We start from the raw sequence: 23453 nt of genomic DNA on the forward strand, positions 1-23453 counted from the left end.
TATAAAAACATGTTTATCATGGTGAGCAGATAATGATACATTGTATATTAAACATGACATTGTGTAATCAGCTGAGACATTTGTATGTATAACAATCTCTCCCATCACATCACACAAGGATCTCATGTCACCGGCTGATGTTTTTCTTCCAGGCTCCTTCTACTCAGCTATAAATGAGCAGAGTTCTGTATTAGAGGGAAATGTTTCCTGGTGGTCACTCTTTACTCATCTAATGTGAAGATCATTCTAGAGGGAGATGTGAGAAGATTGTTTTCTGTGTAGAATTTGTGTAGAAAAGAAGATAGAAGGAAGAATGGGACACACACTCAGGAGGATGGAGGTGTTTGCAGCCTCTGTGTTCAGCCTCCTCAGCAGCTCCTGACAGCTGTAAGTGACCCCCGATAAGTGACAGTCCAGTGAGCAGATCGGGTCCCCGATGAAGATCGGACAGCGTTCTATTTCACATAAAAGTCGGTTTTCTATCTACTGGGGAAACACAACAAGAGAGAGAAGATTCTCCAACTACTCCATGATACTGAGTGGGCGTGTCTGATGTGTAACCAATAGCAGAGCAGGAGGATTGTTGTGTACCGACCAATAGCAGTGCAGGACGTTTAACTATATAATCCCAGAAGAGGTGAGTGGGGAAGTTTATCTGTCCAATAGACTTTCTAGAATCATGTCTGAGACTGAGAGCGCCCCAGCCGCCGCTCCTCCAGCGGAGCCCGCCGCCAAGAAGAAGGCGACTAAGAAGGCGGCAGCCGGAGGAGGGAAGAAAGGCAGCAAGAAGCCGTCCGGTCCCAGCGTGTCCGATCTCATCGTCACAGCCGTGGCCGCTTCCAAGGAGCGCAGCGGGGTCTCCCTGGCCGCCCTCAAGAAGCTCCTGGCCGCCTCAGGATACGATGTGGAGAAGAACAACAACCGCCTCAAGGTCGCCATCAGGGCGCTGGTGACTAAGGGGAGCCTCGTCCAGGTGAAAGGACATGGAGCCTCTGGATCCTTCAAGATCAACAAGAAGCAGCAAGAGGGCGACAAGGCCAAGAAAGCCCCCAAAAAGAAGCCATCAGCTGCGGCCAAAAAGCCAGCCAAGTCCCCTAAGAAACCGGCGGCCAAGTCCCCCAAGAAGGCAGTAAAATCCCCCAAGAAGTCGGCCAAGAGCCCCAAGAAACCGGCAAAGGCTGCAGCTGCCAAGAAGGTGACAAAGAGCCCCAAGAAGCCCAAAGCTGCACCCAAGCCCAAAAAAGCCGCCAAGAGTCCGGCTAAGAAGGCGGCCAAACCCAAGGCAGCAGCCAAGCCCAAGAAGGCCGCTCCGAAGAAGAAATAAATCCAAGCAGCCGGAGGCCTCCTTCATCTACACCCCCCAAAGGCTCTTCTCAGAGCCACCCACCTCCTCCTAACAGAGCTACACATACCTACCTACACCCACCTCCTCCTAACTGAGCCACACATACCTACCTACACCCACCTCCTCCTAACAGAGCCACACATACCTACCTACACCCACCTCCTCCTAACTGAGCCACACATACCTACCTACACCCACCTCCTCCTAACTGAGCCACACATACCTACCTACACCCACCTCCTCCTAACAGAGCTACACATACCTACCTACACCCACCTCCTCCTAACAGAGCCACACATACCTACCTACACCCACCTCCTCCTAACAGAGCTACACATACCTGCCTACACCCACCTCCTCCTAACAGAGCTACACATACCTACCTACACCCACCTCCTCCTAACTGAGCCACACATACCTACCTACACCCACCTCCTCCTAACTGAGCCACACATACCTACCTACACCCACCTCCTCCTAACTGAGCCACACATACCTACCTACACCCACCTCCTCCTAACTGAGCCACACATACCTACCTACACCCACCTCCTCCTAACTGAGCCACACATACCTACCTACACCCACCTCCTCCTAACTGAGCCACACATACCTACCTACACCCACCTCCTCCTAACAGAGCCACACATACCTACCTACACCCACCTCCTCCTAACAGAGCTACACATACCTGCCTACACCCACCTCCTCCTAACAGAGCCACACATACCTACCTACACCCACCTCCTCCTAACAGAGCCACACATACCTACCTACACCCACCTCCTCCTAACAGAGCTACACATACCTACCTACACTCACCTCCTCCTAACAGAGCCACACATACCTACACCCACCTCCTCCTAACAGAGCCACACATACCTACCTACACCCACCTCCTCCTAACAGAGCCACACATACCTACCTACACCCACCTCCTCCTAACAGAGCCACACATACCTACCTACACTCACCTCCTCCTAACAGAGCCACACATACCTACCTACACCCACCTCCTCCTAACAGAGCCACACATACCTACCTACACCCACCTCCTCCTAACAGAGCCACACATACCTACCTACACCCACCTCCTCCTAACAGAGCCACACATACCTACCTACACCCACCTCCTCCTAACAGAGCCACACATACCTACCTACACTCACCTCCTCCTAACAGAGCCACACATACCTACCTACACCCACGGCACACAGTGCTCCGCATCTCTTCTACACATCTAATAGCACACAGACATCAGAGATGGGCGCTGATCAATATTTCCTCTTCTAGATCATTCACTTGTTTTAGTATGTAAAAGTTCTAAGGAGAATCATTCTAATGATCGGGAGATCTCATCCTCCGCTCATCTTACAATGATTAGGAAGTCTCCTGTGTTGAGAATGTTATAACTTTTTGAGAAGATAAATCTGTATGATTACCTAAAAGCTCCTATTGGCTGATATATATATAATTTATATTCAATTGCCTGCCAATATTTTAATGGTTTAAAATATTTGCAGTAACAGTGGAACCCCCAACATGGGCGTCGTGCGATAATAAGTAAAGAGAAACTACTGCTCGTAATCCCCCCCCCCCCCCCCTATCCTCATATCCGTACACAATAGTGCTGAGTGAGGGATGGGCAGGAAAATGAATCTCCATACAGATGAATTGTTTTCCTCTCCAATCCCGGATGTATTCTTCCCTGTAATGTGTCCGTGTGTGATCTCCTGTGATGACACAGTTCTAGTATGGGGGGAGGGGAGATAGAGGAAAATCCCTCCTGATCCCCATAGTGACATCTCCATGTGGACTGTGTAAGGTTTACCCCCCTCCCCCCACAAATTAAATGGGCTGATTGGTCATCAGCTCTCTAAGCACGATTCCTAATGACTCGAAATCGATTCCATTGTTTGAAATAAGAAATTATTACGTTTCTAGAAAATGCAACTATGTGTCTCCTGAGAGAATGGGAACCAAAGAGACAAAGATTGTTTAATCTGTTCCTAGGAAAGTGTGTTTTACCGTTAAATATTGTAACATTGTATCTATTAGGGAAGATATAGAGGAAGTGTGAATTGTGTTACAGATGAGTTCAATTGTATTTATTACAATAAATCGGCAAGAGAAAGGATGTCCCTTCTAGATGAGAAATGGGAATGTTTTCTGTGTAATTATATTAGAGGTGAGCTTTACTTCCACACTGAGCTTCGGAGCGCAGAGAAGGGAGAGAAAAGAAAGATGTGGTGAAGGTGATCCCGGGGAATGTATAGGAATGTAGTAGCCGGTATTTTCCAGCATGTAGTCGGTGTGATGAGGTAGTATATATATATAGAGCTCTGTATATAGGAGGATGTGGTGGCTCTGAAAAGAGCCTTTGTGTTGGGATGATGGGAGTAGTAGTAGGAGTGGTGGTGCCCTCCCCTTCTATGCCCTCTCTCCGCGGATGCGGCGTGCCAGCTGTATGTCTTTGGGCATGATGGTGACTCTCTTGGCGTGGATGGCGCAGAGGTTGGTGTCCTCGAAGAGTCCGACGAGATAAGCCTCTGAAGCCTCTTGCAGAGCCATGACGGCGGAGCTCTGGAAGCGCAGGTCGGTCTTGAAGTCCTGGGCGATCTCTCGGACGAGGCGCTGGAAGGGCAGCTTGCGGATGAGCAGCTCGGTGGATTTCTGGTAGCGGCGGATCTCTCGGAGAGCCACGGTGCCGGGCCTGTAGCGGTGAGGCTTCTTGACTCCGCCGGTGGCCGGGGCGCTCTTGCGGGCGGCTTTGGTGGCCAGCTGCTTGCGGGGAGCTTTCCCTCCGGTGGACTTCCGGGCGGTCTGCTTGGTTCTCGCCATCTTTACTCAACTCTCTGCTGGAACAGTGAATGTGAGGCATTGCCGCTCTGCGGAGCCATTTATACACAGCACTGCCTTCCGATTGGACAAGTAACTCACACGCCTTTCAATGATTGGTTTTCTTAAAAAAAGCGGCATTTTTAAAATGCCCGCCAAAATCTGCACGTTATCTTTGTAAGTAGAGTCACCATCTTTGTGTGGGATGGGGGAGGGGAGTTACTTTACATCATACAAGCGATCTCTATTCTCAAAAAGAGAAAACATTCATCAGACATATCTTTATAGATTTAGGAATTATAGACTGTGAGAATGGACTGGCGGTAGATCTCTACCTTTCTATATGATGGGAAATAAAGGATTCCATGTTTCATTATCAGATCTGTGTAGGATCATGGAACTGACCTCTATCAGACATGTAGCAGTTATAGATTTCCTCATATTAAAACTAGAATAAGAAAAAAGTGAAATGACTGGTAGAAATCATGGCACTGCCAGATATGTACAATGAATCAATAACACAAATATTTCATGTCTGAAGAAGCAGATCTGTCCCCTCTTAGAAACATTGTAAACATGTTGCTGGTTTCTAGTTACAAAGTAAATGAAATTCTCTTCGGAGTATTGAATGGCTGAGGGTCCTTTCTATCAGTTTCCTTCCTGCCAAATGAGAAAATATTCATCAGAAATATGATATAAAATAAAAAAGATCGGAGATTCCTAATCGGTGTAAGAATTAGAAGATCTGAGATTGGACAGTTTTTCTCCATAATACAGTAAATGAGATGACAGAAAATCCTCCTCCGATCTCACTGATCTGATTATTCCGTTCTTAGTGAATAACAAGTAGAAAGTTGACTTGCACAGCTTATTCCATCCAGCACAATTCTGTACTAACATGGAGGGACAGATCTCTGAGCAGACAATGAATCGTCCCCCCAGCATTGCCCTCCCTGCTCCGGGCAGATCTGGGATCAGTCGGTGTCATTGTTTCCAGATGGATCAGCGCTCAGGAAGTTTTCTATCAGATCCATTTGAATGAAATTGAACTAAACTGCTCCAATGTATTCTCTATGGAGGAGAAACACTGACACCTGCTGGTAAAAAGAGGAATGACTTCCGTGCGGGGATCTGTGAAGAGATACAATGTAATTTCATGGCTTCCTTTCCGAATCCATAGGAACAGAATAAAACGGATTAGTGTGTGCAGTTTGATAACAGAATTACAATTCATAGCTGAAGATCTGAGGAAATGGCATCCAGACTGCAAAATTTATCGGATTATTTTGCATGTTTTTTTTGTGTCAGATAAAACCTTTAGAAGTCGGCAGATGAGGGATCGCTCGGTGCGATCATTATTTCTAGATGTCCCATGTGGATCAGTATTAAATCCTAACACCTATTGCTGAATTCCCCTTTCAATCAAATCCCTGTGTAATAATTATAATAGGTGTGCCGCTACTGCACCTTTCACACATAGATAGATAGATTTTCTATCTATCTATCTATCTATCTATCTATCTATCTATCTATCTATCTATCTATCTATCTATCTATCTATCTATCTATCTATCTATCTATCTATCTATCTATCTATCTATCTATCTATCTATCTATCTGTCTATCATCTTATGTGGATCTAAGATCGATCTGTAATGAATGATCAATTTGTCTATACAGTGGTACACCTCTAATTAAACAAGTAGGCTAAAAGATCTGATTGCTGAGAATGGGGCATGTTTGATCCAGGGTGTATTGCTGCAGAATAACACATTAACTGATACAGTGCAATGATGTGGTGAGATTGGTTGGTGTATGAGCACTGAGGGATGGAATTGGTTTGTACCCCTCTGGTTATGTGCAGCAGCTGTGCAGGGTCCTATCCCATTCTAATAGAAGATGATGAGAGATCCGGGATTCTGGAGACATAATACATTGTGTGACATCTCATCTGTTCCAGGACTCTGGGGGAACATGACTTGTGAGAGATCAGCAAAGGGTTCTAGATGTCACAATCTATCCGTGCAGTGTATGACCTGAAGGAACCCAGAGCCGAGCGTTCATTGTGGGGACTTTATATAGTAATCTGGATAGGAAGGTCACCAGTGGAAGGTGTTAGAACATCTGTTATAAACAGGAGGATGGATTGAGGGGAGAACTTTATATGCAGGAAGCGTTAATGGTCTATGAAGTCTTCTCTGGTCAAAATATGTAATAAAAAGTCGGCTAAACGATTGTGATACTTATTGGGAAGGAAATGGATTTCTAGAAAATATTGGAAAACTGATAATTCTTCATAAGACAATTGGCTAAATGTTGGGGTGGTTGGAAGAATTTTAGTTTCCATATTGATGGAAAAAAAAGGGGGAGGGCAGTTGTATGGACATTTGAGTGCGCTCACATCTCTGGTATTCTTCTTTCTTTTTTCCGGTTGGGGTCATTTATCTAGGAGATCTGCACTCTACTAAAAGCTGGGAGGTATTATGTCTCGTTTTGGGTGGGGTGGGGGTGTTACAAATGCTGCATTTTATGGTATTTTTGCGATTTCTATGTACTTCATAATATATTATTTTATATATTCTTTTTTTATATTAGGATACTATTATATTTTATTCACTGAATGTGAATATTCCGATGTCTGAGTATGTAGTGAGGACATTTATTTGGAGGATCCTGGGTGACGTCAGAGACATGACCTCACCAGTAATGATGATCAGGTAACATCCAATGGTCACCCAAAAGGAGTGAAATGTTGTTCTTTCTATTGAACAAAGAGCATCATCGAGCGGGAAATTCAAATCACGGAACTGCTGAGGATTGGATGATTGAGAGCACAGAGAGGCGGACTTATTGTGACGTCTGGACGCGCCCTCCTCCAACCCCTCCCCCTTATTCTCCATCAGGTCCGCATATGCTGCATATAAAGCGAGGCTGGGTGCTTTTACTTCACATTCGTCTGATACAGGAAGAGCTTGGAGATGTCTGGTCGCGGTAAAGGAGGAAAGGGTCTGGGGAAAGGAGGCGCTAAGCGCCACAGGAAGGTGCTCCGGGACAACATCCAGGGCATCACCAAACCCGCCATCCGACGTTTGGCCCGCAGAGGGGGTGTCAAGCGCATCTCCGGTCTCATCTATGAGGAGACCCGTGGAGTGCTCAAAGTCTTCCTAGAGAATGTCATCCGCGATGCCGTCACCTACACCGAGCACGCCAAGAGGAAGACCGTCACCGCCATGGATGTCGTCTATGCGCTCAAACGCCAGGGCCGCACTCTCTACGGATTCGGAGGCTAAACCCCAACATCCACCGACCCACTTCACCCCAACAAAGGTCCTTCTCAGGGCCACCCACCTTCTCCTACAAAGAGCTGTAACCATTTATTTCTCTTAGATCAACTTTTATCACGTCGGAATGAAAGCTTTTTAGCTAAACACATATTAATCCGATTGTACAACTTTATTTTACTTGGAATACAACAGATCGAAGCGATCTAGTGTTTATATTCTCTCCGCTTACAATATCGTTAGATCACTTTATTATTTTTCAGCTAGCTTGTTGAGACACCGATAAACCCCTTTCTTAGGCATTATTTCCAGTCACCTCACATTTCTTTATAGAAAAATTCGGGGTGGGATAAGGGGACAATAAATATCGCTCAGTGACATTTCTAGATGATCATTACTCTATTTTCTCATCATAAAGAAAGGTAGAAGTCATGTGACTGTCGTGTTCTGTGTATAGCGGTGGATTCCGAGCACTTGCAATAAAGGACATTTTTTGGTCAGTAATAATCCGGTCACCCCTCTCTAATCTGATTGAAATTAAAGTGTTGATGTTTTTCCAATCAAAGTTCTCCTCTGCTGATCTCAGTATTCAGGGTCGGATTTGGCGGTATAAAAGAAATGGATTTTTGTGTAACGATTTACACAATTCAGGCGGGTGAAATTTGAAATATTGGCCAATCAGAGTTGTGGGAGATCCCACAGCCAGCCACTAATGTCTTTCCTATGAGTACAAAGAAAGTGTGCGCTCCCTCTCCTTTCTCAGAGTAGAGGTCACGTGTTCAGTGACTTTCTAATCATCTCTACAGCAGGGCGGACTCTGAAGTATCAAACAACAAAACGGACGTTTATCAATGTATGGATTATCGTTGTGAAATAAAGGGACCGTTGATGAATGTTCCACAATAGAAGCTGCTGTATTATCGTGATGGTAGATGGGAAGTGTAAAGAGAATTGTGGCGGGAAACATGAAGATTGCAGCAATCAGAACTGTGAGATTCCATGAGAGATGACATGACAATGTATATTTGTGTTGCGGTGAGAGTGAAGGAGGGGGGGGGGGGGGATTGTTATTTCTAGAATGATTTGTGATGATGAGAAGTAAAGGATGGAGGAGAATGAAGAGGAGTCCCTGTAATGAGAGGACATTGCTCTATAAAAAGGGACACTGAAAGCGTTCCAATATAAACATCTATCATCATTTCTTATTACTGCCACGTGTCATCCTAAGACATTGTTCCCCCCCATGGGGAATCACACCTTCTAGTCATAGTAAGTATTTTATTTCCTACCTGGAAAATAAATGCAATCTTTCATTGTTACAATTAGATCTCCGAATAACAATGTAGATGTATGCAGCTCTATGTATGGATGGGTGGGTGGCTCTGAAAAGAGCCGTTGTGTTGGGTGACGTGGATGAACCGGTGGGGATTACTTGGTCTTGGCGGCCTTGTGGCTCTCGGTCTTCTTGGGCAGCAGCACGGCCTGGATGTTGGGTAGGACTCCTCCCTGGGCGATGGTGACGCCCCCGAGCAGCTTGTTGAGCTCCTCGTCGTTGCGGACTGCCAGCTGGAGGTGTCGGGGGATGATGCGGGTTTTCTTGTTGTCGCGGGCGGCGTTACCGGCCAGCTCGAGGATCTCAGCGGTGAGATACTCGAGGACGGCGGCCAGATAAACGGGAGCTCCGGCCCCAACCCGCTCGGCACAGTTACCCTTCCTGAGCAGACGGTGAACACGACCGACTGGGAACTGCAGACCAGCCCGGGATGATCGGGTCTTGGCCTTAGCCCGAACCTTTCCTCCTTGTTTGCCGCGGCCAGACATGTCTCTGTGATATTGGAGTTCTCAAAGAGATATGAATGGCTGCAGCCGCTCCCTTTCCTGTTATACTTTGAATGATATGACGTCTCGCTCTATGATTGGCCACGTTTGAAGCCAGCCAATGCTCTCTAGGTTTGCATCTAGACCAATCGGTAAACGAGGAAGGAAAGCATGACGTCACTCCCCATCACATGACCATGTCTTCCAATAGAAGAGTGAGGAGGAAGGAAGCTCATTTGCATAGGACAGCCTATATAAGCAGCACATGAGGGCGGCGCCAGTACACTTTCTCTTCTCAGAGCGGAGAAAACATTCTTATCCCTTATCATGCCTGAACCAGCCAAGTCCGCCCCGGCGCCCAAGAAGGGCTCCAAGAAAGCCGTGACCAAGAGCCAGAAGAAGGACGGCAAGAAGCGGAGGAAGAGCAGGAAGGAGAGTTATGCCATCTACGTCTACAAGGTGCTCAAGCAGGTCCACCCCGACACCGGCATCTCCTCCAAGGCCATGAGCATCATGAACTCCTTCGTCAATGACATCTTCGAGCGCATCGCCGGCGAAGCTTCCCGCCTGGCTCATTACAACAAGCGCTCCACCATCACCTCCCGGGAGATACAGACCGCTGTCCGCCTCCTCCTGCCCGGAGAGCTGGCCAAGCACGCCGTCTCCGAGGGCACCAAGGCTGTCACCAAGTACACCAGCGCCAAGTAATACCCCTCCCCCATCCATCACCCCAACAACACACAAAGGCTCTTCTAAGAGCCACCCACATACTACACAACCGAGCTGTCATACAATTTTTATGTATCGTACAATTTATTACTTTTACAAGTTTTAGCTCTTCGGATAATTTAAAATGAACTCAAAATAGCATCATTAATAATCTTGAGATGAGAAGTAGGTCGGTCAGACTGGAAGGGGAATGAATAAAACCTTCCTTCTAATCTCATCCTCCTTTATTGCGGAGATCGTCTCCCCTTTCTGGCTCTATACATTTCCTATTCCTCGCCTTGTACTGCACACACCCAACTGCTCTAATCACCTCTGCTGCATTGTTACAATGAGAGATTCTCCGCAATCTCCCGCCTTACATTGTTCCTTTATCTGGGAAGATCGTGAAGCTTTTATTCCGCAACACAATGGGGGATAGAAGCAAGAAAAGTGAAACATTATATCTGCTCAGTCATCTCAGATCGGCTAATCCGACACTGACAATTATTCATAGAAAATATCACTCTTTCCCGGACAGTCCCTTCAATTCCAGGAAATATATATGTAGAAATATTATTGTTCTGTTTTAAGGTTTGATTTTGCACATCAGAATACAGAAGTTGCTCTGTTATTGGATGTTTGTTATAGAGAACTATGAGAAGTCTACGGAACAAATATTTTCTAGGCTGAAAACGGAGATAAATCTCCTAATAAAATTCTTTGGATTCCTCATAAAGACATCGCTGCCTAAATAAGACTGATAATGAAACCGCTCACAGTTCTGATTGGCTCAGATCTGAAATAGCTATTTTCAAATTTCCCGCCTGAATTGTGAAAACGTTACAGAGAAATAATCAACCCCATTATAACACCAAATCCCACACTGAGATCATCAGAGGAGATATTTATCCGATAAATATCTTTAACACTTTATTTTCAGGCAGATTCGATTAATATGGAATAAACAGAAATAGAAATGAAAGATTATTAAATAATGTAAAACATTTCCATATGTTCAAAATGCAGAATCCCTACCCCCCCCCCCCCCCCCCACACACACACACACTGCTACATACAGAACATGATAGTGAGATTACTTCTCTCATAGATCTCTACCTTTCTATGTGATTGGAAATAAAGTATTACATGTTTCATTATCAGATCTGTATATGATCGGGGAACTGGCCGATAATTAATGTTTCATTTTTCAGACATGACATGTAGCCGTTACGGATTTCCCCCCTACATCCTAAAATAAAGGAAAAGTGAAAGGGCTGGTAAAAATCTGTAGTTATCACAACACTGCCAGATAAATATATACAAATAATCAATAAACACAGTTTTTGTAACTAGATATCAGAAAAATGTTAACAATGTGTCTAAGTAAGTGAAATTCTCTGCAGAGTATTGAATGGCTGTGACCCCGCCCCTTCCATCAGTCTTCCATCAGGTCAGCTTTTTCTTATAAGCAAGAATGCAGGCCTTTTTTTTTTTTTTTTTTACAGTAATATTGTATAAATATGAAATTGTTATGATGTGTGACAGATGAATGTTTTCTGTGTAATCTCCAAGGAAGAACGAGGAAACCGCAGTAAAGGAAGAATAGCGCCAAATATGAACAGGGAATGGATGAAGAGAGGATTTCTGTACAATTCACTGTTTCCTTCATTTCTATTACTTGTGCAAGTAAAGTCTTCTATTTATTGTTGTAGTCCCACCCCCTCCCCCATATAATGTGAAAAATAGAATTAGGGTAATGCAAATTTTCCTGACCCTACAACAGCTCCAGAATAGGTGGAAGGAAAATCAATCAATGTTGTCTCTATCAGATCATCACAAATATGTTTAAAAACAGCAAAATGTATTGCAGTTAGTGCTGAGCTCCGACTATGTCACCCCGGAGTCATCTACTGATCCATCAAACGGTTCTCTGCACCTTATCATTGGATTATGGGTCCCATATCCCAACAATGTGTCTAATCTAAAGGATGGAGGGCAATGGACACCAAGGAGATCACCTGCTTATCTAAACTCACATCAATTCAATGTGTTATATTAGACTTTAAAATCATATAAAAAAAAAAAACTTAATTGCTGTTAGGACTGACAGGTGTCATTATAGCACATTGTCCCCCCACCCGGATCACAATTTTCGGTGTCTAATTATACAATCAGATCTCCCACACATGTATGTCCGGCTCCTTCTTAGATAGAAGTGGGTGACTCTGAGAAGATCCGTTGGGTTTGGTAATTAAAAAAAAAAAAAAAAAAAAAAGATTGGGTTTACTTGGCGGGCTTGTGGCAGTAATATTCGATGATTTTACCGCTTTGGAGAAAATATTTGAAAGCTGAAAACCGACACAAGTGACGTCATTTTGGAGGAAGATGAACAGATCTATGAATAGAACTTCTACAATGTCGGCTTTAGCGGTATAATGCGGCTGAATCTTCCTAACGGCCAGTAGAATTATGGCGGGAGATTTAAATATAGCAACTCGGAGCCATCATAGGCGTGGTCTATTAATAGCAAATTGGGGAAATAATTTCTGGAAATATGGAGTACAATGTGTTCTGACATTGGAGCTCTATGTAGGTGTGCATGGTTTTGGTTGGAAGAGTTTAGCGGTGAGTAGACGATCAGCATAGAAAAGATTGGAAGTAAAAGAGATGAGAGAATGATGTCCTGTGATCACATTTCCCCTCATTACTATTCACCTGTATTACAAGTCTGAGTGCGATAAGAAGACAAAGTGTTTGCCTTTAGAGTGCACTTCATCTGACAGTAATAATACAATTTATCACATTAATAAAATATATCCTTATTTAAGAATAGGAATAAATGCTGCGTATGTCCGGCTCTTTGTACAGAGATGTGGGTGACATGTTTGTGAGGCTTCAATAAATATATAATAGTCATAATAATTTATTTCTATATATTCTATATTTTTTTGCGGAGATCATCTCCACTTTCTAGCCATTTCCTATTCATCTCCTTGTACTGCACACACCGAGGTGTTGTACCTGGAATGACCACAAGGTGGCAGAGGTTACTAAACTTTTATGCCTCACTCAAACATTGTTACAATAACAGATTCTCAACAATCTACCGCCATAAATTTGTTACTTTGTATTTAGGAAGATCGTGGAGCTTTTAACTCGCAACACAATGGGGAATAGAAGCAAGAAAAACGAAACATTGTATCTACTCGGTCAGCCCAGTCAAATCTTTGTCTATCTGTATCTATTTAATGAATAAGCAACAGATCATTGTACATAGCTAAATCAATGAGCTGCCTGATATGTAAATGACAAAAATATGTACAAAGTATCTGCTACATACAAATCTGATTACAATAATATCACCTCGGATAACAGTCCTTTATATAAGTTAGAAGTAGAAAATTGTTTCACTGAAATGTTTAGCTCATTTATTGGTGAAGTTACATATAATCTCCAATCCTGGACCCCCCCATCGTTCCATAACTTCCGAACATCACATAACTTCGGAGCTGAAAAACGAACGTCATTAAAGTCTCTGGGAACAAGGCTGGGAAAATAAAAAAAATAAAAAGTGCTCTTTTTTAAATGTATTATAATTTATGTTTTTTTGTTTTTTTGTTTTTGTTTTTTTTTTAGTTAGGGTTTTAAGTGTTACAGAGTAAATATGGAAATTTGAATTTAGTCAACTAGAGCAATAAAACCCCCGAAAAGCACAAGAAAAGAGATTAATGACCTGAAAATTATACAAAAATCACCCCCCCCCCCCCCACACACACACACACACACACACAAATGTGTCCAAAGATCAAGTTTGCCCCTTTCGAGAAGGTTCACCCACCAAGCAATGAAATCTTCAACAAGTGGTGTTTGCTGCTCAAATATTGTCTATAAACTAACACATTATTGGTTCAAACAGTATATTGCTGCTAACATTAACCACTTAATAGAGATGGCCTTGCGGTTCGCCCGGCGGTCGGTTCACGGCAAATTTTGCTTGTTCGCTACCCGACAAATTTGCAAACACATGGCGTAGTTTGCGACGGCCATATTAGTTTACATTGGGGAGAACTTTGACCCATGACACAGCCGTCAGGTGGAACAGGACAGCCAATTGAAACATTTCAGCACATGGACAGTCCCCCTACCCTATAAATAGACCTGACCTGGCGGCCATTTCACGTTCCTCTTTTTGCCAGTGTAGGGAGAGGTCTGCTGTGCTCATCAGTGAGAGTTTGCTAGACACATATAGCACTGTGAAGATCCACAAAAGTCCTTTTCAGGGCTGGTATTTCCGTATAGGCCTTCTACAGTCTCTTTTCAGGTTAGGGACAGGTATCCAGGGGTTGCTTTAGGGGTAGTTAGAGATTGGCTGCAGTCACACAAATTGCTATGTTAATGTCCACAATAGTGCTTTTCAGGGCTGGTATATCGGTATAGGTCCAGTCTTTCTTCAGTATAGGGACATGTTATCCAGTCTGTGCTGTAGGGGCAGTTAGAGATCGTCATCTGCAGTGACACAAATCGCTCTGTTAATGTCCACAAAAGTCATTTAAAGTGCTGCAATGTCGGTATAGGGTCTATTACAGTCTCTTTAGTATTGGGGGCAGGTATCCAGTCTGTGCTGTAGGGGCAGTTAGAGATCGTCAGCAGTGACACAAATTGCTCTGTTAATGTCCACAACAGTCATTTAAAGGGCTGCAATTTTTTTGGTATTGCTGTGCAGTGCACTAAAAAGGGGGTGGGGGAGGGGGGTTAATCTACAGTATAATATACTTTGTAGAAAGCATATTATAGTGGATTAGTAGTAGTATTGTGCACTGTGCAGCATTGTGACAGGTGTGCTGACTGAGCATTGCTGCAGCAATACTACACACAGTGACAAACTCCCTAGCCAATTATTTGTAGAACTGGTGTGATAGACCAGTGGCCCCCCAATACCACATATTGAAGTGGGGTGTTATCTGAGTATACTTTTACAAGTGCATTTGTGTCCTGCAACAATATTGCCTCTTTTGCTGAGTTAAGTCTGATACACACAGCGATAAACTCCCTGACCATTTTTTTCAACAACTGGTGTGATAGACCAGTGGCCCCACAATACCACATATTGAAGTGGGGTGTTTTTTAACAGTATACTTTTCTAAGAGTGTACTTTAGTCCTGCAAAAAATTGTCCTCTCTTGCTGTGTTGACTGTGCTACACAAAGTGACAACAGTTACTGGCCAATTATTTGTAGAACTGGTGTGATAGATACCCCAATACCACATATTGAAGTGGGGTGTTATCTACCTTTTTCCAGATATAATGCAATTCTCTAGAGACTTTTGTCACAGGGTAATTAAAAAACATGACAGGCAGAGGAAGAGACAGAGATGTATGCAGGGGTGGTAGTGGTAGGGCAGGAGCAATAGGCCGGAGCCTAACTGTGAAGTTTCAAAAGGCGCGTGCAATTACGGCAAAGGACGCACCAGACTTGGTTGAGTGGGTCACTCAGCCTTCCTCTTCTGCACCCTCCTCATCCTCTCTATCTGCACCCTCTTCACGCTCTGCTGTGTGCACCCCCAAAGACACCACCACCACATACCCTCCACTTGAGTCACTGGAATTATTTTCCAATCCATCACAAGACGTTTGCGATGCACAGCCATTGTTGGCATTGGATCAGGAAGAGGAGGTAGCAACAGCCGCCACTCAGCAGTCTGACGACAGTACCCAGATCAGCCCAAGGAGGTTGGTCCCCGCTGTTGCTGCCTACTCAGAGATCTTGAATGTTAGTAGTGGGGAAGGTGACGTGGATGATGACGAGCCTATGGACATCACGTGGGAGTCCACAAGAGAGAAAGAGGAAGGGAGTTCAGAGGGGGAGACGGGCCGGCAGATAGGGAGGAGAGGCAGGCAGAATTTGCATTGCACAAGAGGTAGAAAGCAGACTGCAAATGTATCAGGAGTGAGCCATCAACCATGTACAGTCACATCTGGCATTAGCAGGACGCCGGCACATGGCTCCGCAGTGTGGGTTTTTTTTAATGTGTCCGTTGCTGACAACAGTGTTGTCATCTGCAGCCTTTGCAGTCCATGCATAAGTCGCGGTAAGCCCAACACTCACCTAGGGACCACCGCCTTAAGAAGGCACCTGAACTCCCATAACCGAGCCCAGTGGGAGCAACACCATCAGAACCCACAAAGCAACACTCCAGGCTCTCATCGTCCAGCCCCTTCTCCTTCTCATCTCTCCTCACATTTGCCCTCCACTCCCCCTTCCATGATGCCGTCATCACGTTGTTCTGGAAAAAGGCAGGCTTCTGTGGTCCAAATGTTGGAGCGGAAATAAATAATGATGCCGGATAACCCTCTTGCCCAACGTTTGACTGCTGGCTTGTCGGAACTGATAGCCCGCAAACTACTGCCATATCAACTGTGGGACTCGGAGGCCTTTTGTAAATTTGTGGCCATTGGAACAACACAATGGGAGGTCCCAAGCAGGAAATATTTCTCGCAAAAGGGCATTCCAGAGCTGTATGGCCATGTTCAGCGGCAAGTGAATATATCTCTGGCACACAGTGTTGGTGCCAAGATACATCTGACCACAGACACATGGTCTAACAATGGTCTGTCAGTTAAACCCATGTGAGCTAATTTTTGGAGCCTATACAGGCCAACACTTACTTCTGTATACTGTGCATGCCTACTGTACCTCTAGCCATCAAATACTAAGTTATTTGCTGTCAGTTCAAACCATGTGAGCTAATTTTTTTGGAGCCTATACAGGCCGACACTTACTTCTGTATACTGTGAATGCCTACTGTACCTCTAGCCATCAAATACTAAGTTCTTTGCTGTCAGTTAAACCCATGTGGGCTAATTTTTGGGGCCTTTTATGGCCGACACTTACTTCTTTTTTTTTTCCAAACAGATTTTTATTGGTTTTAAACAGCAGATACAAGAAATGCATTCAAGGTGTCAAAAGACACAACAGAAAAAATAAATTTACATAAACAACAAGTAATACAAGGTATTGTTATTCGAGAGATATAGTCAGAAACAATTAACACTCATTTATCATTCCAAGTGATCCATGGTTCCCAGTGTTTGGTATGTGTCCTAAGAGAATGGGACTGTAATGCTAGTGATTTCTTAAATTCAAACGTGAGTGTCACTGAGGCTACAACCTCCAATAGGTTTGGTGCTTCTTTTTTTTTTTCCATCTCCTAGTAATGGTGGCCCTAGCGGCCAGCAAAATGTGTGAAACAACCCATCTGACCTTACTAGGAAGCAGATCGATGGCCAGGGTATTGAGTGCCAAAGCCGGATTTAGCTTAATGGGCGATTGTGTTACAGAGGAGATGAGGCCAAAGACCTGGTTCCAGAAGCTTGTAAGGTTTTTACATGTCCACAAGATGTGGTATAAGTTGCCAACCTGGCCACACCCTCGCCAGCAGAGCGGGGAGTGTGCTGGGTAGAATTGAGACAGCCTATATGGTGTAAGGTACCAGCGGGAGAGAATTTTCTACGACAGTTCCCAGTGGTTGGTGCATTTCGACACCCCGTACGAGTGCCGGAAGGTGTGGGTCCACTGTTGTGGTGAGAAAGGTCGTTGGAGGTCGCCCTCCCACTTAATCATGGGATTTCATTTTTGAAAAGTTTTTTTTGGCATGGAATATGTTATAGAAGAAGGTGATGCCTTTTATCGACCCAGGAGGGGTTGTGAGGAACTGGTATACTGGGTATGGAATAGTGATGGGTGCTGGTGGGTTTTTAGTCAGGAACGTGGAGATACGAGTGTAAGTCTATAGTTCCGAACGAGGGATTTGGTATTGTTGAGTGAGGGAAGTAAATGGTTTCAGTCGATGTCGCTAAAGAGGTCGTCAATCCAGTGGATGTCACTGTCCTTCCATTTTAGGGTAGATAGACATGGGATCAAGATGTCTAGTAGTCGGATAGGTAGTCTTTGTTTACAATGGGCATCTCCTACATTTGTGTGTTTATGTAGTTCCCTCCAGGCTGCGATGGCGATTCTCATTGTAATCAACAAGTCTGGCATGTTTTGAGGTTTCCAATTGTCTGCTAGTAGTAAATGGTGCTCACCATTTGCTTCGTAATGGGCTCACCACACGCTGGCGGCCTGGACCCCGGAGTGAGGGGGCGGGTAGTGGAAGCCCGCTTTGTCCAGTAAGCGACGCTGGGGACTACCTGTTCACAGTGTGTTCCCATTGGGGGGGACAGGTACTCCTCTTTTCATCTTCCCACTCCGTTCGGGTTCTAGGTCCGCCCTCGCCCATGGTTTATTGAGGTACTACTCTTACTGGTATGCCTATAATGCAATTATGGTTGGGGGTTCCCTATGTTAGGGGCTCTCAACATGCCTTTTTTTGCTCATTGACAATTTTTCCTGTATTTGCACATTTGAAGCTGATGTTAATGCTTCTGTTTATGTAATCACGGCCTTACCCAATACTTTGTTATTACTGTATTATCTGAAAAACTTTCAATAAAAATTGATGTTTAAAAAAAAAAGAAGGCCCTTGAGCACCAGTGCAAATGAAACGCCCACAAAATTACCCCATTTAGCAAAGTAAACACCCAAACGTATATTCTGTTAAGCATAATGAGTCTTTTGAACATGTAATTTCTTTTCAAGTTTTTGGAAAATATGAAAAGAAAATTAAAGTGCATTTTTTTTACACAAAGTTGTTCATTTATAACAGGGATCCTCAAACGATGGCCCTCCAGCTGTTGCGGAACTACATGTCCCATGAAGCATTGTAAAACTCTGATATTCACAGACATGACTAGGCATGATGGGAATTGTAGTTCCTAAACAACTGGATGGCCATAGTTTGAAGACCCCTGATTTATAAGATATTTCAAACACATAGTATGCACATAGCAAAAATGACACCCCAAAATACATTGTGCTAATCCTCCTGAGTCTCGGCTCTCCCTCTATCTGTCTATTATATATTTTTTCCCCTAAATTGGGGGATAGTCTGTGTTGGTACGTGTGAGATCCACCTTTCCAAGTTTTTGGGGTTCATCTCATACTTCTGAAGATTTGAGGGTGCTGCCTGTTCCATACTCCCCCTACTCCTCATCCAGCGTTTTAGGGGTACAAACAATAGTAATTGGGGCCTAGTGTGGTTGTGTACGTGTGAGATACATACACTTTTTTGGATCATATTTTCTATTCCGCTATTTAATCAAAAACCTTTGGAGATCAGTTAAATTGGGGGATAGTCTGTTTTGGTACGTGTGAGATCCACCTTTCCAAGTTTTTGGGGTTCATCTCATACTTCTGAAGATTTGAGGGTGCTGCCTGTTCCATACTCCCCCTACTCCTCATCCAGCCTTTTAGGGGTACAAACAATAGTAATTGGGGCCTAGTGTGGTTGTGTACGTGTGAGATACATACACTTTTTTGGATCATATTTTCTATTCCGCTATTTAATCAAAAACCTTTTGGGATCAGTTAAATTGGGGGATAGTCTGTGTTGGTACGTGTGAGATCCACCTTTCCAAGTTTTTGGGGTTCATCTCATACTTCTGAAGATTTGAGGGTGCTGCCTGTTCCATACTCCCCCTACTCCTCATCCAGCCTTTTAGGGGTACAAACAATAGTAATTGGGGCCTAGTGTGGTTGTGTACGTGTGAGATACATACACTTTTTTGGATTATATTTTCTATTCCGCTATTTAATCAAAAACCTTTGGGGATCAGTTAAATTGGGGGATAGTCTGTGTTGGTACGTGTGAGATCCACCTTTCCAAGTTTTTGGGGTTCATCTCATACTTCTGAAGATTTGAGGGTGCTGCCTGTTCCATACTCCCCCTACTCCTCATCCAGCCTTTTAGGGGTACAAACAATAGTAATTGGGGCCTAGTGTGGTTGTGTACGTGTGAGATACATACACTTTTTTGGATTATATTTTCTATTCCGCTATTTAATCAAAAACCTTTGGGGATCAGATAAATTGGGGGATAGTCTGTGTTGGTACGTGTGAGATCCACCTTTCCAAGTTTTTGGGGTTCATCTCATACTTCTGAAGATTTGAGGGTGCTGCCCAGGACTGGGAGGTGAGTTGAATGCCCAAATATGTCATGGAAGAACTGGGTGCCCAGGAGAAGGGGGGCATGTTTTTGCTGAAAAAAAACTTTTTTGAAAAGGAGCTTTTATTCCACAACACAATGGAGGATAGAAGCAAGAAAAGTGAAACATTGTATCTGCTCAATCATCTCAGATCGGCTAATCCGACACTGAAAATTATTCATAGAAAATATCACTCTTTCCGGGACTGTCCCTTCACTTCCAGGAAATATATATGTAGAAATATTATTGTTCTGTTTTAAGGTTTGATTTTGCACATCAGAATACAGAATTTGCTCTGTTATAGAGATAGTTTGTTATAGAGATCTATAAAAAGTCTATGGAACAAATCTTTTCTGGGCTGAAAACCGAGAAAAATCTCTGAATACAATTCTTTGGATTCCTCATAAAGACATCGCTGACCAATGAAGGCTGATAATGAAACCGCTCACAGTTCTGATTGGCTCAGATCTGAATTAGCCATTTTCAAATCTTCCCGCTTGAATTGTGAAAAACGTTACAGACAAATAACCAGTCCCATTATAACACCAAATCCCACACTGAGAACTGAGATAATCAGATGAGATATGTATCCAATAAATATCTGTAACACTTTATTTTCAGGCAGATTAATTGATTAGTACGGAATAAACAGAAATAAAATTGGAAGATTATTGAATAGTGTAAAGCATTTCCATATGATCTCAGAATGCAGAACCCCCCCCCCCCCCCTTCCACTGCTACATACAGAACATGATAGTGAGATGACTCCTCTCATAGATCTCTACCTTTCTATATGATGGGAAATAAAGTATTACATGTTTCATTATCAGATCTGTATATGATCGGGGAACTGACCGATAATTAATGTTTCATCTTTCAGACATGACATGTAGCCGTTACGGATTCCCCCCTACATCCTAAAATAAACAAAAAGTGAAAGGGCTGGTAGAAATCTGTAGTAATCATGACACTGCCAGATAAATATATATACAACGAATCAATAAACACAGTTGTTTCATTTCAGTCTCTTATTTGTAAATAGAAATCGGAAACATTTTAACAATGTGTCTAAGTAAATTAAATTCTCTGCAGATCATTGAATGGCTGTGACCCCGCCCCTTCCATCAGTCTTCCATCAGGTCAGTTTTTTCTTATAAGCAAGAATGCAGGCCTTTTTTTCTCCTCAATATATTTTATTGTGAATAAAAAGGTAATTCAAAATAACAAGAACAGAGAAAAATAAAGCAGTAGTGAGACCGCAAGACTATCTCACTGCAGGAGAAGTGACATTTTATCCAAAACAAGAAATGCATGTAGATGCAGATATGTAGATGTTAGTAAACATGTCAAATGACTTTATTGGACAATTTCCTACTTCTAACTTCTATAAAGGACTGTGTGCTGTCCGAGGTGATATTGTGATCAGATTTGTATGTAGCTGATACTTTGTACATATTTTGTGTCATTTACCTATCAGGCAGCTTATGCCTTTATCTATGGACATCGATCTGCTGTTGATGATGGAAATAGATACCAATAGACAAAGATACAATGTTTAGTTTTTCTTGCTTCTCTCCCCCATTGTGTTGTGGGATAAAAGCTCCGTGATCTTCCCAACGTGTGATTTGAGATAAAGTAACAATGTAAGGCGGGAGATTGTGGAGGATGTTTTATTGTAAGAATGTGTGAGTGCGGCATATAGATGTTTAGGAGATCTGATTGTAGGTTTCCTATTGTGATCCGGGTGAGGGAACAACGTGCTATATATTTATTTATTTATATTTGTTTATATCGTATTTATGTGTGAAGGAAGGATGTGGTCTCCTTACAGGGACTGGCTGTCATTTTCCTCCATCCTTTGATCTCCAGAAGATATTCAACAGCATTAGAGATCATTGAATATTAAATACCAAACAAACATCCCCCATCTGAAAAGGAACACAGATCTCAGATCCCCCTTCACACTCCTTGGAAGGAAAAATACATTTTATTATCGGAAGAAAACGCCCAGAACTGTGATTGGTGCAATGTTCGCATTGTATAACTCATATTTCCCGCCGGAATTCTATGGAACGTTCCAATTATCTCAGATAGAATAATCCCACACTAAAATCTCATATCTCTTCCTCCGGGAACATCGATCAACCGTCCTCTGAATTGTCGGGCAGTTTATCTAACCATGAATAATAAATACGTTAGAAATATAAATGTCACATTTCTTTCAGTCTTTTTTCTTTTACTTCACAATACAGAATCCGCCCGGCTAGAGAATGTTTCCTATAGAGATCAAAGAAAAGTCTACTGAACAAGTATTTTCTGGGGGGGAAACGGAGAAAGATCTCAGAATACATTTCTTTGAAATCCTTATAAGAAAGACATTACTGGCTAAAGAAGGAAACGCCCACATCTCTGATTGGCTCAGATTTTATATTGCTCTGTTTTGAATTTGCCGCCTGAATTGTGAAGAACGTTACAGAGAAATAATCAGCTCTATTGTACCGCCAAATCCGACACTGAGATCATCAGATGAGACATATATCCGAGAAAATTAACATATACACTTCTGTATATGATCGTGGAACTGGTCGATAATTAGTGTTCTGTCTTTCAGAGATGAAGTAGTTACAGATTTCCCTCATATTAAAACCAGAATAAAAAAGTGAAAGTGTTGGTAGAAATATGTAGTAATAATGACACTGCCAGATACATATGTACAATGAATTAATAAAACAAATGTTTCTATTTTATCGGTCCCGTTTTGTAAATAGAAATAGCAAAATATTGACAATGTTTCTAAGTAAGGGAAATAAATATATATATATATATATATATATATATATATATATATATATATATATATATATATATATATATATATATATATATCATCATGATATGTCAGAAAAAAATGTACAGTGGATCAATAAAGGAAACATTGCGCTTCTGATAAATTACACCCGTTTCTATTCAGTAAAACATTTAAAAGCTTCTAAATAAATTAACTTCTCTGCAGTGTAATAAATGACTGAACCCCGCCCCCTTCTCAGCATGTCTCCCATCAGGTCCGCTCAGCCTGTGAAATGTCTGAAGATGTGTGTCTTTGTTTCCTTTTCACAATATTTATAAATTTAAATTATATGAAATTACTATGAACAATTTCATGAAACTGGTTACTTTGTTTCTGGTAATAAAGTGTTAAGTTTCCTGTTCGTGTAATCTCCAGGAATAAATCGAAAATAAATGAGAAGAAGGAATACATGAATCTTCTGGAAATGTATTGCTGTGTATGTAATGCAACATTAATGTATCTGAATATAATATAATGATTAGGAGCCTTATAAATGAATAAGATTATCTTTATTTTGTATGAATGGTGTGAC

General features: G+C 42.8%; 4 protein-coding genes across 4 annotated transcripts; 3 read left to right on the forward strand and 1 right to left on the reverse strand.

Annotated features, from left to right (window-relative positions):
* Positions 1 to 679: 679 nt before the first annotated feature.
* On the forward strand, positions 680 to 1324 carry LOC309563101 (histone H1B-like; the record flags this gene model as incomplete). Its single annotated transcript, XM_082267416.1, has 1 exon — positions 680 to 1324. The coding sequence occupies one exon, from the start codon at positions 680 to 682 to the stop codon at positions 1322 to 1324; it is 645 nt and encodes a 214-aa protein (XP_082123542.1).
* Positions 1325 to 3775: 2451 nt separating this feature from the next.
* LOC309563104 (histone H3.2) lies at positions 3776 to 4191 on the reverse strand (the record flags this gene model as incomplete). Its single annotated transcript, XM_082267419.1, has 1 exon — positions 3776 to 4191. The coding sequence occupies exon 1, from the start codon at positions 4184 to 4186 to the stop codon at positions 3776 to 3778; it is 411 nt and encodes a 136-aa protein (XP_082123545.1). The 5' UTR covers positions 4187 to 4191.
* A 2970-nt stretch (positions 4192 to 7161) lies between these two features.
* On the forward strand, positions 7162 to 7473 carry LOC309563121 (histone H4; the record flags this gene model as incomplete). Its single annotated transcript, XM_082267436.1, has 1 exon — positions 7162 to 7473. One exon carries the CDS (start codon positions 7162 to 7164, stop codon positions 7471 to 7473), a length of 312 nt encoding a protein of 103 aa, XP_082123562.1.
* A 2136-nt stretch (positions 7474 to 9609) lies between these two features.
* Positions 9610 to 9990, forward strand: LOC309563113 (histone H2B 1.1; the record flags this gene model as incomplete). Its single annotated transcript, XM_082267428.1, has 1 exon — positions 9610 to 9990. The coding sequence occupies one exon, from the start codon at positions 9610 to 9612 to the stop codon at positions 9988 to 9990; it is 381 nt and encodes a 126-aa protein (XP_082123554.1).
* Positions 9991 to 23453: the final 13463 nt, after the last annotated feature.

Source organism: Pelophylax lessonae (assembly GCF_965119305.1).
Source record: "Pelophylax lessonae genome assembly, chromosome: 9".
Taxonomy (NCBI): Eukaryota; Metazoa; Chordata; class Amphibia; order Anura; family Ranidae; genus Pelophylax; species Pelophylax lessonae.